This window comes from Bison bison, unplaced genomic scaffold, assembly GCF_000754665.1.
Source record: "Bison bison bison isolate TAMUID 2011002044 unplaced genomic scaffold, Bison_UMD1.0 scf7180017864038, whole genome shotgun sequence".
NCBI lineage: Eukaryota > Metazoa > Chordata > Mammalia > Artiodactyla > Bovidae > Bison > Bison bison.
In genome coordinates this window covers 2611798-2627434 of record NW_011494610.1, presented here as the reverse complement: position 1 = coordinate 2627434, position 15637 = coordinate 2611798, and the positions used below count along the sequence as shown (strand labels likewise).

The window sequence follows — 15637 nt, the reverse complement described above, 5'->3', positions numbered from 1 at the left end:
GACGGCTGGGAAAGAGGCGCTGGCCACTTTTTTCAGGGGGCTCTGCTTGCTTCCTCATAGCAATCAGGAAGGCGTTTGGCTGCGTATAGTAGCCGCAGGCTGGGCTTGACGGTGGCTGGAGCCCCAGGGCTTCTGTTTTCTTGTGATGTAAGCAGCTTAGAAGGAGGTGGTTATAAGTCTTGGTTCAGGGTTGATATCGCTTCACTTTTGCTGGCCAAGGCCTCGTGGTCCCAAGGTGGCCACCCCAGGTCCATGCCTCGTGTCCTTGCAGAGCCGGGCAGGAAGGAGGGGCGGGCTGGAAGCTTCTTCTCAGGGAAGATGTCTTTGCTGTTAGCGGCCCCCACAGGCCTCCCTTCACAGCTCCTTGGCCCACATGGGTCTCACCAGCCCACCTCACTGTTTACCACAGGGGGCAGCGGGGTTGCCCCAGGGGGAGTCTCACTCGGGTCCTACTTGGTCCCTGGGGTTGGTGACTCTGTGCCCCTGAATTGAGCGCCTCCTTAGTGAGGAGGAGAGGGGGTCAGTTAACCTGGTATGCTCATCTCCCTCACCACCCACCCCCGCCCAGATGGCCGGCCTGCAGGTGGGGAGGAAGATCTTCTCCATCAACGAGGATCTGGTGTTCCTGCGGCCCTTGGCTGAGGTGGAGTCCATTCTCAACCAGTCTTTCTGCTCCCGCCGCCCGCTGCGCCTCCTGGTAGCCACCAAGGCCAAAGAGTGAGTGTCGCCAGGGGCAGGGTGTCTGGTGGCCTTCCTCTCGGGATGAGGAGTTGCCCGGGTCCCAGAGGTGGTGGTCGTGGGGGGTGCCTGGCTAATCCAGGTCCCCGCGGCTGGCGGGTCCTCCTGCAGACACGTGACAAGGGCTGCTGGCTCTGTTCAGTTGGCTCACTGTCAGATGGCTCTGACAGTGCTTACTGGGTGTCTGCTGTGTGCCTACTGGCGTTTTAGGCTCGGGGGATGCAGCCCCGTCTGCACAGATCCATTTCTGCGCTCACAGATCTCAGTCTGTTTGGAGGCTAGAGCAGGAGACGGACAAAGTCAAAGCAGAAAAGGGAGAGACGTACCAGGAGGTAGTGAGTGTGGACCAATATGTTGGGTTGGCCATAAATCATTTGGGTTTTTGCATCACATCTTATAGAAAAATCCAGACAAATATTTACCCAACCCATTATAAAGCTGGGACAGGAGATGTGCTGTGTGGAGGAGTGCTGGTCAGGGAGATGCCCCTGAGAACGGAGGTGAAGACCTGAAGGGGGGTAAGGGAGGGAGTCAGGGGGACATCTGGAGGAGGGGGGTTGCTGGCAGAGGAAACAGCGAGTGCAGAGGCCCCCAGGGTGGCACTGGGGCTGGTGTGTTTGAGCAACAGTGAGGAAGCTGATGGGGCTGGAACAGGGTGGGCACTGAGGTCGGTCAGACAGTAGAGGCCAGGCCCTGTGGGACCTGTGCCCACAGTAAGGAGCATGGAGCTACCGGAAGGTTCTGAGCAGAGGGGCGGCGTGATCTGACATAGGGTAACACAGCATCTCTCTGGCTGCAGGTGGAGACTAGATTGTTGGGGGTGGGGCGGGGGAGGGCGGAAGCAGGAAGCCTGGAGAGGAGGCTGCTGGCTGGGCCAGCCCAGCCGCGGTGGGCATGGTGAGAAGTGGTCGCGTACCAGATAGAGGCACCGGGAGGAGCGTTTTCTATTTTAAATCCTGCACATTTGCTTTTCACTTCTCTCTTCTATTTAAGGCAGATGCTCCTGGTTTTCTGTTGATGGGAGTGATAGAAAGTTTTAAATAGCATTCTTTCAGTTCAAAGGCTTGTCAGTTTTGGGGACATGATTGATGGTTTGGTTAGTATGTAGAAGTGGGAGAAATCACCATGGTGGAACATGCCCGCTTCAAGTTCCAGAAATACCTGGGGTTTGAGAACAGGCTCCCAAGACGGCTTTTTATGGCAGGTAGGGACAATCCAAGGCCTAAGGTGGAGGACATGCCTTAGACAGGGAAGCCGATGGCTACATTGAAGCCCCTGGATTAATAATGACCTTGGGCAGGGGCTGGGCATTCTGCCCTGGTGATCCACCCACAGAGTGGCTGGGTCATCTGGGCTTTCAAATCATGATCTCTGGGGGACACGTGGACATTTTTCTGGAGTCAGCACCCAGATGTGCTGGGGGTCACTTGTCACCCTCCAAGTAAGTGATTATTACATAAAATATGCACTCACCAAGGTGCTGGTCTGGTGGCCACAAGGCTTCTTCTCACCCAGAGAGTGATAGTGCAGGGTTAGGAGGGTGCATGGACGGACTTTCCGAGGGTGGGCTGGCTGGTTCTGATGAATCAAAGGCCCTGCTCTGTGCAGTCGGATCGAGTGAGGCTTCTCCATGCATTTGGAAAGCCTGGTGCTGCTGCTGTCCGGGGCTGGATTTCCCAAAAGCCTGGGAGGCAGGGGCTCCCCTGGTGGCCCCCTGGGCTTTCTTTCCGGAGAGGCACTGCTGTACCTCATGGCAGCTTCTGTTCGGTGCAGGATTGTCAAAGTCCCTGACCGTCCAGAGGCGCTGTGCTTTCAGATCCGTGGAGCAGCCCCGCCGTATGTCTACGCAGTGGGCAGAGGTAAGTGGGAGCCCAAGGGACGTGGAGTGGGGCTTTGGGAGGCCAGTCTGTTGTGTGTGTGGAAGGAATTCAGAGGCACCCGCCCAAACACTTGCCTCCAGGCCTGTGCCTCTTAGCCCACAGTTAGCACTTCCCTTCTTTGCCGGAAGCCAAGGCTTGTAAATATGCATGCCTGTGGGGGTTGGGCAGCTACACATGGGGAGCTGAAAGGAAGCACTAGGGAGTGGGGAGGACTGTGGCAAAGTGAGAAAATGCACATTCACTCCAAACACAGCAGTGGCAGTATTTCTTCAGCTCCAGCTCCTTATTGCCAGGCAGGAATGTGGCAGTTTGAGAATGATGGGACAGCTGAGAGAACATGCCCTTGGAGCCTGGTAGACCTGGGTTTGGAACCTGGCTTCTTCTAGACACGTGACTTGAGAGAGCCACTTCGCCTCTCTGAGCCTGTGTTTCTGTATCTGCAAAATGGGGCTGATCCTGGCTCCATAATCATGGGGTTGTTGTGGGACTTAAAGGAGAAGAGGGCTTCCCTGGTGGCTCAGTGGTAAAGAATCCACCTGCAGTGCAGGAGCTGCAGGAGCCGCAGGTTCGATCTCTGAGTCAGGAAGATCCCCTGGAGGAGGGCATGGCCACCCACTCCAGTATTCTTGCCTGGGGAATCCCATGGACAGAGGAGCCTGGCGGGCTATAGTCCATGGGGTCGCAAAGAGCTGGACACGACTGAAGTGAGTAGCAAGCACACATGCGAAGGAGACAAAGCTCTGGAGTGAAATGTGCGTGGGTTCAAGGCCAGCCTCCCTTGCCGTGTGACCTTGGGCTTACTGTGACTTCTCTGAGCCTCAGTCTCTTTTGCCAAATGGGAATGACAGTGCCTGTCCTGCCCACTGGCGTGGGGTGGAGAGTGGCTGTGAGGTGGGAGGATGGAGGTGGCATTTGGTGTGGGGGGAGGGACAGGTGCATCTGGTTACTCGCCCTTGCCTGATACCGCCCCAGCCTCCATCGCTGGGATCCAGCGATCACCTGGCATCCAGCCTCAAGCGCTCCTGTCCCCCTTAGGCTCCGAGGCTGCGGCTGCAGGGCTCTGTGCCGGCCAGTGCATCCTGAAGGTCAATGGCAACAACGTGACGAATGACGGAGCCTCAGAGGTCCTGGAGCACTTCCAGGCATTCCGGAGCCGCCAAGAAGAGGCCCTGGTGAGCCGCCTGGCAGCCGAGGGGATCAGAGAAGCCCTGCTCACTGGAGTGGAGGCTGAGGGCACCCTCCCTTCTCTGGGGAAAAGCCTGCAGGCACCACAGGGTTTTGGGTGGGGTGGGGCTGCAGACCTGAGGGCTGAGCTGGGCCTGAGCTCCGGGACCCCTCTGCTTCCCTGAACCTCACGGCCTCAGTTTCTACAGTTGTGAAATGGGTGTGATAAGACCCTCTTTTCTTACCACGTAGGCACGTTGGACAGCTAGTCACATTGATGATAAGAAATTGATGTTATGTTTGGGTTGGGGACCCAGGGTTCTGTGGACAGTGATTCATTGGTTTATTTAATAAGCATTTCCTGCACACCTGCGGTCTGCCTGGCGTGTTTCTAGACCCTGGGGCCACAGGAGAGACAAGCTTCCTGCTCCCATGAAGCTGACTTACGTTTTCAGTGCTCCCCCTTCCCTGGCTTCTGTGAGGAGCATACACTGTGGACACTGAGGGCCGAGTATGGCTGGAGATCCCTCAGAAGTTACCAGAGTGAAGTCTGGGAGGGCTCTCTGAAGGTGGTGTCGCCGACAGGCTGAAGCCCTGAGCTTTGGAGTCGGGACAGCTTGCACCTGGGCTCCAGGAGTCGCGGCCGCCCCTCTTACTCTGCTCCCCACACAGGGCCTGTACCAGTGGATCTACCGCACCCACGAGGATGCGCAGGAGGCCCGGGAGGCCGCCGGCGAGGACCCCAGTGGTGAAGGGGCCGGAGAGGAAGACCAGCTCAACTCGGGTAATGGGACAGGCAGGCCGTGAGACAGACGCCCTTGGGTCTGGGTCCTCTGTATCCACACTCCTCCCAGTCGCATCCAGTCCTTCTCGATGCTGTAATTTCTGTATGAGTCTCTGATCGCTGCCGTAACAAAGTACGAGGAACCTGGTGGTTTAAAACCACATGCGTTTACTGCGTTACTGTTCTGGAGGTCACAAGTCTGAAAGGCGTCTCCCTGGGCTCTCATCAAGGTGCCAGCAGGCCAGCATCCCATCTGTGGCTCTTCACTTGCTTGTTTCAGGGAGACAGCTCCCCGGCCAGCCCTGTAAACCCTGCTTCTTTGTTGACCCCAAAGTCCCCAGCAAGGAGCCCAGAGCTGTCAGACACCAAGGCATCGAAAGCCCCTGATCTTCCCACGTCTCCTCCTGCCCCCAGCCCAGCAGAGCACAGAAGCGACCGGAGAGGAGGAGCTATTAGTCAAACTCCAAGCATTTAGTCTGCACCTACTATGTGCCAGGCTCAGTTCTAGATTCGGAGAATACAGTATGGATTAAAACAAAATAATCCCTGCCCTCGGGGAGCTGTTCCCCTGCTGCTGAAACACCCACAGCCTGAAAGAGGGGTCCTAAAGGAGACAGGCCGATGGGAAGAGGGAGAGACGGGAGGCCAGCTCTGAGCTCAGTTTTTGCCCCTCTGAGAGCAAAGGGCTGTGGGCCTCCTTCCCCAGCACATGGGTGACCCCAGTGATGACGATGGTAAACCACACTGGGAAGAGCTGGTGGTTTCAAAACTTCCATTCAATAAGTAGAAGCACCTACTATGTGCCAGGTCATGTTCAAGGAGCTGGGGAAACAGGAGTGAACAAGGCAGACGGGGTCTCTGCCCTTAGGGCACTGACATGAGGGGAATAAGACAATGAAAAAAAGAACAAAAAAATTGATAATTGGTGGCATAGCATGGAGAGTGAGGGGGAAAGGGTGACTGTGTGTGCTGAGAGTACTCTTTGGAGCAGGTGGGAAGGAAACTGCTTCACACCATAAAGTGCCTCCTTTCTTCCTAGATGCATTGCTACCTAGCTGTGTGACTTCTAAGGAGTCACAGTCTCTCTGGGACCCTGTTAATCTGGACTGAAACTGGGCTCCATAAAAACACTGGCTTAGCAAACTAAAAAGGCTGAGTAGGGTTAATGAGCTTCAGGTCTGGCTCGATCCAGCATTTCGTATACTGAGGAGACCTTCATTTTCTCCAGGTCTCAGCTCTGCTCCTTCTGTGTTGATTTCCCTCTCACATGCTCTTTTCTCCACCTAGTGGCTCTGGTAACTTGAAATCCAGTTGAAAAAGAGGATGTCTCCTTCCCTTTGTAGATCCAAGCAGATCTCCCTGTCATGGGCTCAGCTTGGGTCACATGCTTGCCTCTGAACCGGTCACTGTGAATAGAGGAAATCACACATGCTGAATGGCCAGGCTTTGCCTCTGGGGGAGGGTATGGATGGCAAATGAGTCCTTTTCGGAGCCCCAGAGACTGTGAATTAGACTCAAGGCTTGATTCCTAAAAGGAAAGTCTTTTAGAATAAGAAGTGAGCGACAGTGGGCTGGCAAAAGTGAAGAGAGCTGCAGCACAGATTTCAGTGTCCCCGTCTGTCTAACATCGGCTGTCTGCGGTGCTGGGTCCGGGGGCTGGCTTGGTGTGGGGTGGTGCCCCTTCCGCAGGGTCACCTGTCCCTCTGGCTTCCAGCCTTCCCGCTGATGTCCCTGGGCGCCCAGTCGAGCCAGCACGAGGACAGCCCTCTGGTCAGCCTGACAGTGGACAACGTGCATCTGGAGCACGGCGTTGTGTACGAGTACGTGAGCACGGCGGGCATCAAGTGCCATGTGCTGGAGAAGATTGTGGAGCCCCGCGGCTGCTTCAGCCTCACTGCCAAGGTCTTGCTGGCTGTGGCCCTGCCCTGAGGGGGTGGCGCAGCCTGACTCCCATGTCCTCCGAGTTAGCCTGGGGAACCTCAGTCCTAATCCCTGCCCCTCCACTTGGTAGCTGTGGGGCTTAGGAGACTGACTTCTTATCTCCTAGCCTCAGTTTACTCATCCTTTAAGTGGGCCAATAATAGACCTGACCCACATGTGTATTACAAGGTGTATAGTAGTCACCCAAGATAAACCCCTTAAGACTCTCCCAGGTGCCCAGTGAGTACTCAGTAGCTGTTGATATTTCTCCAGATCCTTGAGGCCTTTGCTGCCAATGACAGTGTCTTCGTGCAGAACTGTGGGCGGCTCATGGCCCTAAGCAGCAACATGAGGACCATGTCCCACTTTGAGTTCCGCAACATCTGTGACACCAAGCTGGAGAGCATCGGCCAGAGGATCGCCTGCTACCAGGAGGTGCCTGCACCCTACAGGGTCTCAACTCGGGGTGTTTCAGTTGTAAATGTCAAATCCCAACCCAACTTAGCTTAAACAAACAGGATAATTAACTGGTTTATATTACTGAAACGTCCATAGGTAAGCTTCAGGCATGGTTGTATCCAGCACTCAAACAGATATCACACTGTTACAAGAACAGGACCTCTCTCCTTCTCTTGACTTTGTTTTTCTTATTGGTTTTGCTCTCAGGCAGGTCCTTTTCACGTGGTGATAAAATGGTCCTCAGTAGCTTTAGCCTTAGCAACCCCAGTAGAAATAGAACACGATGAGAGCTCTCGTTGGCTTGGCCTGGGTCCCCTGCCTAGGCCTGTGCAAGTTCTGCAGGAATGGGGAGGCAGCCTTACTTGAACCTCACAGATGCTGGGTCAGGGAGAGATGTTCCCCCAGGACACCTCAGGTGCAGCTGAAATGGAGACCTCTAGGTGGGTAGGTACTTGGAGGCCTCACATTCCTCCAGGACATCCTTGAAATCTGGGTCCAGTGAAAGGCAGTGCAGGGGAATTTACTTTTCCATTTGGAATTCTTGGCATTTTTTTCAATTTTGGAATGTCTGGCCTAGGTTAGGATAAAGTGGGTACAGGAGATGTGCCAGAATTCCCAGACCCCTAAGTAATAACCCCATGCCTCCCTCCACCTTTCTCAGTTTGCAGCTCAGCTAAAGAGCAGGATCAGCCCACCCTTCAAACAAGCACCCCTGGAACCCCATCCACTATGTGGCCTGGACTTTTGCCCCACCAACTGCCACGTCAACCTCATGGAAGTATCCTACCCCAAGACCACTCCCTCAGTTGGGAGGTCCTTCAGCATCCGCTTTGGTCGCAAACCCTCCCTCATCGGCCTTGACCCAGAGCAAGGTAACTGCATGTGTCCATCAAAAATGTGTTCAGGTCTCACAGTACAATACTTAAACAGAAGCACTCCTGAAGGCCAACAGGCTAGAGCTGGAATGGTGGCTCTGTGGTCATCATGGTTCCAGATTCCTCCTATCTTTCTATGCCACCATCTCTAAATGTTGCTTTTATCCTGAAAGATGCCTCATGGTATATAATGACTGCTGGAGTACCAGCCATCATGTCTACATTCCAGGCAGGAAAATGATCATAGTAGTTAAGAGCGTATTGGCACCAAATTGAAACTTGCTTATTAAAGCAGTTTAATGTATTAAAAGAATATTTTAAAGGGAAACTTTTTTCATTTACTGGGATCCTTAAAATGGGTTTGTGAACTTTTCCTCCCTACCGTAGGTCACCTGAACCCCATGTCCTATACCCAACACTGCATCACCACCATGGCTGCCCCATCCTGGAAGTGCCTGCCTGCTGCGGATGGGGACCCACAACGTCAGGGTCCCAACGACAGCAGCTTTGGGCCAGCCAATGGAGCCCTTGGCCAGGAGGACCGAGGCCTGAGTTTCCTGCTGAAGCAGGAGGACCGTGAGATCCAGGATGCCTACCTGCAGCTCTTTACCAAACTGGATGTGGCCCTGAAGGAGATGAAGCAATATGTCACTCAGATCAACAGGTGAGCCCTGTGTCAGGGTCAGGATTTCTCAACATCCGCGGCATCAACATTTTGAGTAGGATTGTCCTTTGGTGTGGGGGGGTGTCCTGTCCATTAGTGGTTATTAGCGGTATCCCTGGCCTCTACCCACCAGATGCCAGTAGCACTCTCTTCCCTAGCTGTGACACCTAAGATGTCTTCAGATGTTGTCAGATGCCTTCTAGGGGCAGAATCATCCTGATTGAGAACCGCTGCTCTAATGAAAGGATGGATGTAGGCAGCATTGTCAGTAGAGGCTGAAACTTGGTGAAAGGTTTGGGGGGGGAACTTTATTATTTCAACACTGCAGAGAGAGACGACTGGACATGATGGCCCTTTTGGTGCCATACAGCAGGACACAGCACCACCTACAAAGTGTTCTCACCAACACAAGTCGCACAGTTCTCTGATCACAGTTCTAGGCTGGCTAGATGATGCGGGGCATAAGGGAGGCTGAAATGGTACGTCAGGGATGAAGTTGGCTAAATCCAGAAGGTGGGTGGTTCTAGGTGACAAATGACCTGGGGGCCTGTGTCTTGAAGTTCAAAGTCTTTGCTCCCACAGGCTGCTGTCCACCATCACAGAGCCCAGCTCCAGTGGGTCCTGCGACCCCACCGTGGCCGAGGAGGCCTCCTCCCCACCGCTGGTCAGCGAAGAGAACGAGATGGACAGGACCGACCACGGGGCCAGCAAGAAGGTGTGCTTCAAGGTGTGCGAGGAGGATCAGGAGGACTCGGGTCACGACACCATGAGCTACCGGGACTCCTACAGGTGGGGGCAGGCCTGGCTTGGGAGGGTGTCGAGGGGTTTGGTGTGGAGGCATAGCTGAGGCCCTGGCCGTGGAAAGGTCAGAATCAGAGGACGTTTCTCAGGAAGCTGTGGGGCAGGGTGCTATCGCCTACCCGTGTGGTTTGTGGTTCTGGGGAGTTATCTGAGTCCCACAGCACACCCTGGACACACTCTTCAGCCTCCCTCCCCCCAGACCAACGTTTCAGGGCCTGCCCCCTTGGGGACACCACTGATCCTTTCCACCTCGATTCCTGTCCCCATACGTTGATGGAATGTAGTCCAAGAAAAAGTCAAGATCTGTGTGTTTTAAAATCAACATCAGGCCTCAGGTTTTTGCAACAAACACTGTTTTTCCTTGATCCAGGGAGTAGGACTATTTTTTTCCCCTCGTAACTCTCGAGGATCTGAATTGTTTTCTCCTGGTTAATTATTAACAAGATCGGTGAAGTCTTAATTAGTGTGTTGAACAGACCGAAAACTCAATTTCCTGTAATAAACCGTGGAGTGCATGGAATTCCGTACCACAACGCAGCGCTGTGGCCCCCAGTGAAAAGACTCTCGAACATCTGATGGTTGTGGTTAAACTAGAACCTTGGAGGGACACTTCATATGGTTTGGGGCAAAGAGAGAACTGATAGAATTTGGCGAGGCCGTGGGCCCCGTCCTCCCGGCATTTATAGCCTTTCAGTCTTCAAGGGGCCTGGTGTTTCTTGGTGTCTGTGTAATGAGACGGCCTGGCTGACTGGGTCCCATGTTCTTGGAACCTTGTGTCCACAGACCAAGATCTTATCTGTCTGTGTTTGCATTCTGACATTTTTGGATCCTCCAATTTTTCCTTTCAATTGTCAGAAAAGTGAAGGGAAGAATTTCAGCTTTGTGGTTTTTGATTCCCCATACCTTCTGAGTTCCTGGGACATAAGCTAAGCACACACAGCCCTTGTTCTTAGGAGGCTTCCGGCCAGGCCGTGTGTTCGAGTGTGGGGGTGCAGGTGTATCTAAGGGCAAGACTGTCCCACGAGGGCAGTGACGGTAATTACACCCGAATGAAGATGAGTCACTGTCCACCTACCATTTCTGTGTTTTTATACCGAGGCCTAGAGAGGTTTCTCCAGGGTGGGACCTAGGAAACTCACCGGGACAACCTTCCCCATCTCTGGCACTGCTGGCTGGCCAACAGTGCTCTCTCTGGGCCAGTTATCTACCCAAGGGTTTTGTCTACACTCCAGAAAGTGGGTTCCGGATGCTGGGACTAGAGGCTGTGAGCGGGGAGGCAGAGGGTTGACTCACACCTTCCTCTCTGCCACTCTGCAGCGAGTGTAACAGCAATCGGGACTCTGTTCTGTCCTACACCAGCGTGAGAAGTAACAGCTCTTACCTGGGCAGCGACGAGATGGGCTCCGGTGAGTGCCAGGGCTGGGGGCCCCCTGGCGAGATGGTGCTTTGTTTGTTTTTATTTTGTTACACTTTCCTACACATCCTCTGGTTTTCTCTTACGTTGCATGGTTTGGTAATGGTTTTCCTTCCCTCATTTTGCGTGTGTTTCTTGCACACCTGTTATATGCTGGGGCCACAGCCGTGGATTTTGAAAAGACAGGCCCTTGTAGAGCTCATGTTCTTTGTGAGTGTCGTGGACACAGAACAGATAAAAACACTCCAGTTACCGGATGGGACGAGGGCTCCCGCATTGCTAAAACAGGGCGACCTGATGGTTTCCAGGAATGACATGTGCTCAAACCCCAAATTCACACAACACAAAAGAAGTACATGAAAATCAGTCAGAATCTCAGCCTCTCCCACAGAAATGGCCATTGAGGATATTTGGGGGTCACTGGTGAACATGTATTTCTGCACAGAGGTGGAGAAATGTGAGTGGATGGCTGGAGGGACAGACAGACATAAATAAGAATTTATAAGTTAGGGTGGCTCATTGGGGAAGAATCTGCCTGCCAATGCAGGAGACACAGGTTCAATCCCTGGGTCGGGAAGATCCCCTGGAGGAGGAATTGGCAAACCCACTCTGGTATTCTTGCCTGAAAAATCCCATGGACAGAGGAGTCTGGCGGGCTGCAGTCCATGGGGTTGCAAAAGAGCTGGACACGACCAAGCAACTGAGCATATACATTCGATTGTATGTTACTTGCAACTTTCACCGAAAGACTGAAATTTGTTTTAATTTTCATGGATTTCAGCCTTTAACATTTTTATTTTGTGAATGGGATAGACACTCACATGGTTCATAATTCAAAAGGCATGAGTGGGAGAGGGTGGGTGGTGACAAACGTCCCTCCCATCCCTGCTCCCCGGCCTCCTGGTTCCCAAGCTCCCGCTGCCACTGCGGTTGTGTGTGTCCTTCCGGAGGTAGTCTGTGCATAAAAATTTAATTTTAATTATACTTCAGTTTGGCAGAAGAAAAGGAAGCTCAGGAAATATCAGAGCTATTTCTGAACTTTGGATAAATGTTTCATCACAGAAGCTATTCAGCTGCAAAAACTACCCCTGGGAAGGTTTTAGGAAGGCGATTTAAATGAAACGGGGATGAATGAGAGATGTGGGATCTGGTTCCTTCACTCGTTTTCAGAGTGAAAATAGTAACAGTGACTTACAGTTGTGTAATGTTTTAGTTCCTGTTGCCCATTTTGCAGATAAACAAACTGAGGCTCAAAGAGGTCAAGTGATGTGTGCAGCGTCGCACAGCTGGGACCTGGATCTGTCAGGCTCCAAGTCCGCTGTGGGTTTCGGAGCTCTGTAGCTACATTGCCTTCTTGTGAGAGAGCCTGGGAAGGTGTGTGATGGGGCAGGAATAGTTGATGGCTGTGGTTTCTTCCTTCTGCCAGGGGATGAGTTGCCCTGTGACATGAGGATCCCATCAGACAAGCAGGACAAGCTTCATGGCTGCCTAGAGCATCTCTTTAACCAGGTAGGATCTTTGTCCCAACCCTGGCCTGACCTTGAGCTCTTCCCATCACCCCAGGTAAGAACCTGTAAGCCAGGAGCCAGGGCAGGGGCCAGAGGTCACAGGTTCTAGCCACTTGGAGGGCCCCTAGGGCCAAACTAACCCGGGGCTTCCTTTCGCCCAGGTGGACTCCATTCACACACTCCTCAAGGGGCCAGTCATGAGCAGAGCTTTTGAAGAGACCAAGCATTTCCCCATGGACCACAGCTTACAAGGTGAGCAGAGAAGAGTCCTCAGGCAGGGTGAGGGGGTGGCAGCCCGCATCCATCAGGGTCACAGCCTGTGATGTGGCGCGTGTGCTGGACGGCGGGCAGGCTGCCTGGGCCACACACTGCCTGCCGTGCCCCTCACCTGCCGAATGGCGTGGGCCAGCCCAGGGGCGGTCAGCAAGCTCAGCCCATGGGCCGAATTTGGCCCACAGCCTGTTTTTGTACAGACTATGAGCTGAGAATGATTTTTCATTTATCGTGAGTCATCAAAACAAAACAAAAGAAAACGTGTGACAGGAGCTGAGTGCCCTGCAAAGCTTAAATCAGTTCCTATCTGACTCTTTACAGAAAACGTGTGTGGACCCCTGGGCTGGTCCCTGAGCCCTTCCGGGCCTCCGTCTGCCCATATATAACACAAGGGGAAGGGCTGGAGCACAGTTTGCCAGACCTCAAAAACCCTTGACCCTCTTCATCGTTTTAGAGACAGTCATAGACTCTGCCGACATCTTTACAGTTTTAAACTATATTCATTTGCTGCCTGTATCGTTATTGATAGATCTTGTCTGAAAAAGTGTTTCCCTTTAAAAAATTTAATTTTGAAAAGAACTTATTAAACTTCCAGTAAGTGGAAAATCATCATAACATGCCATAAAATAACAAGTCCAGTGGAACCAACAATGAAAAATGCCCTTGCGCTGTAGTTAGGCACTATTGTCTGTCCAGAGCGCTTTGTTGTTTATTCACGAGAGGGGTTAACAGGTTAAAGAAGTGTTAAGGACTTGACGGCACCAAATTGAGACTTTCTTCTTGAAATGATGGAGAGAAAAATAATCAACATTTATGTCTTTCTACCTGCCTTTCCTCTTGTTTACCATCGACCCATTTACCCACCCCCACCCATTTATCTACCCATCCATCCATCCATCCACCCACTCCACCCACCCACTGACCCACTACCATCCACTTATCCATTCACCCACCCATCCATTCATCCACCATCTGCCCACCTACCCGCCCATCCATCCACCCACCCACCCACCCACCAGCATCCATGCATCCATATATTCAGTAAGTAATTTCCAAGAACCAACTTGTGCTCAGCCTTGTGGTGAGCTCTGGGGCTTGTGAGATGAATGAGACACTGCCTCTGACCTCCAGGAATTTCCAGTAGGGTGCAGGGGGAGAACCAGTTGCTTCTAAGTGAGGGTTGGAAGTGGTGAGGGGTTGGGGTGCCCTAGCAGAGCCCCTCTGACTATTTCAGGGTCATCTCTGCCTGGGATGGACCTCTGAAAGAAGAAATGTCAAACTCAGAGGAGCCAAAACCATAAAATATCTCAGAAACTTGAGACTGTGTAGCAGACACGAGGCCGAAGGAGCAGAGGCCTCTGTCAGCCTGTCTGGGGTCAGATTCAAGTCCCATCTTGGTCACTGCCTTGATGAGTCACTTTAGGCAAGCCACTTTCCCCCCTCTGTGCCTTGACTTCCTCCTCTGTGTAGGGAAAAGGTTACGCTAGGTTATAGCTCATGTGCCAGCTTGGTTGTGGCTGTGAGGGGGCAGGACCTGAGGATGCTTCTGTGACTACATTCAGGCTCAGGAGAAGAAAATGCCGAGATTCATTTGTGTTTCTGCATTGGATTGGTTGCGCCTGCAAGCAGTCCCATCCTCAGACTAGTAGAAAGGAGTGCTGAGATTGAGTGGTGATGTCTGCCATGGGTATGGTACTATCCATTAGCAGCACACTTACCATCTATTTGTCTTCCCATGGACCAGATGATACCCAAGGCTCCCACCAGCATCCTTCACCTAAGATTCTGAGCTTTGGAATCTAGTGATGGGACAGAGGCCTCGGTGGCACCATTTCTCAAAGCTCCCTGTCTCTTTCCTGCCCCCCTGTCACTTTCCTGCTCCAGAGTTCAAACAGAAAGAGGAATGTACAATCCGTGGCCGGAACCTGATCCAGATCAGCATTCAGGAGGACCCCTGGAACCTCCCCAATTCCATCAAGACCCTGGTGGACAACATTCAGAGATACGTGGAAGGTCAGTCGGGCAGGGAAGGCTGTCACGTGGCGGTCTTGTGGCCTCCAGTTCTCAATGTGGAACATGGGAGGGTCCACCTCTGTGCCCACGTCTCTCTAGGCCCAGGGAGAGGACAGGAAGAGCCAGTGCCGCTTCTCAGGGCCCTGGGACAGTACACACATGGTCAGGGAACTGCTCATCTGGGGTGCCCGGGGCCTTCCTCGCAGAATCAGGAGGCTGAGAAGGCCGAGCTTGTTCCTTCCCAGCTTCCAAAGCTGTGGATTCAGTTAGGTTTCTTTTGTTTATGATCAAGGTTACAGGTGTGTGTTGAGGGGAGAGAGGGTCCTTATCAGACTTGGGCCTCCAGGTAGGTGTGGATGCTCTAGCGTTAAAAACTGTGAATCTGCTTCCAATACTTGTCATCTGAAAGCCCACATGCAAGTCTAGACATCTGGCTATTCTTGAACAAGCAGGCGATCTGGCAGTAACAGGCCTGCAGTCTTGCATTCACACTTGCTTGGAGATGAACGGTGGCCTCCATCTTTAGGTTGGGGAGGGGAGCCTTCAGGCCAGGTGGACCCCGCCATACCCCGTGGCCCAGGGTCTGCTTCACGCCCCTTATGTTACCTGCCTGGCCCTTGGCAGCATTTGAACCTGAGGCTCCTGGGTTAGAAGGAGCCCAGGCCAGGGAGACATTTGATCAGCATAGCAGGGGGTGCTTGGCCCCAGGCTCATGCCCCCAGGAACAGCCCACTCTGAGTTGGAAGTCTGGGTTGGCCCTGAGCTGTCCTGTTTTCCAAAGCTGTCATTGGTTAAGAACATGGACTCTGGAGCCAGATGGCCAGGGCTTGAACCCCAGCTCTCCCAATTATTGGCTGTGCGATCCTGGCAAGTTTCTTGACGTCTCTGTGCCGCAGTCTCTCCACTGTAAGATGGGTCCACAGGGCGCCTTCCCTTATGTGTTGCTGTGAGGAGTGAGTCAGTACAAGTAAGGCACTTGGTACAGGGCCTGGCACACTGTGAGTCCTCAATAAGCAGACGCTGGTTTTCCTGTCACACCAGCCCTGCATCTTGGGGCCTCCCCAGGATAGAATGTATCACAAGAGCCCAGACTCAAAGGCCTTTCGGTTTTTCTAAGCCCCTTCTGGGCCCAAGAGCCTTTATG

The 15637-nt window shown here is 53.0% G+C and overlaps 1 protein-coding gene across 1 annotated transcript in view; it reads left to right on the top strand.

The window, feature by feature from the left end:
• The window catches only part of PREX1 (phosphatidylinositol-3,4,5-trisphosphate-dependent Rac exchange factor 1), a 118171-nt gene that overhangs the window by 88703 nt on the left and 13831 nt on the right, over nt 1-15637 (top strand). The window contains exons 18-30 of the mRNA XM_010835119.1: nt 569-717; nt 2512-2597; nt 3654-3790; nt 4455-4566; nt 6281-6468; nt 6760-6921; nt 7607-7817; nt 8208-8484; nt 9067-9273; nt 10603-10691; nt 12126-12208; nt 12369-12459; nt 14365-14493. Of these exons, the coding sequence (XP_010833421.1) occupies nt 569-717; nt 2512-2597; nt 3654-3790; nt 4455-4566; nt 6281-6468; nt 6760-6921; nt 7607-7817; nt 8208-8484; nt 9067-9273; nt 10603-10691; nt 12126-12208; nt 12369-12459; nt 14365-14493 (1921 nt within the window). The remainder of the gene's footprint in view (nt 1-568; nt 718-2511; nt 2598-3653; nt 3791-4454; nt 4567-6280; nt 6469-6759; nt 6922-7606; nt 7818-8207; nt 8485-9066; nt 9274-10602; nt 10692-12125; nt 12209-12368; nt 12460-14364; nt 14494-15637) is intronic.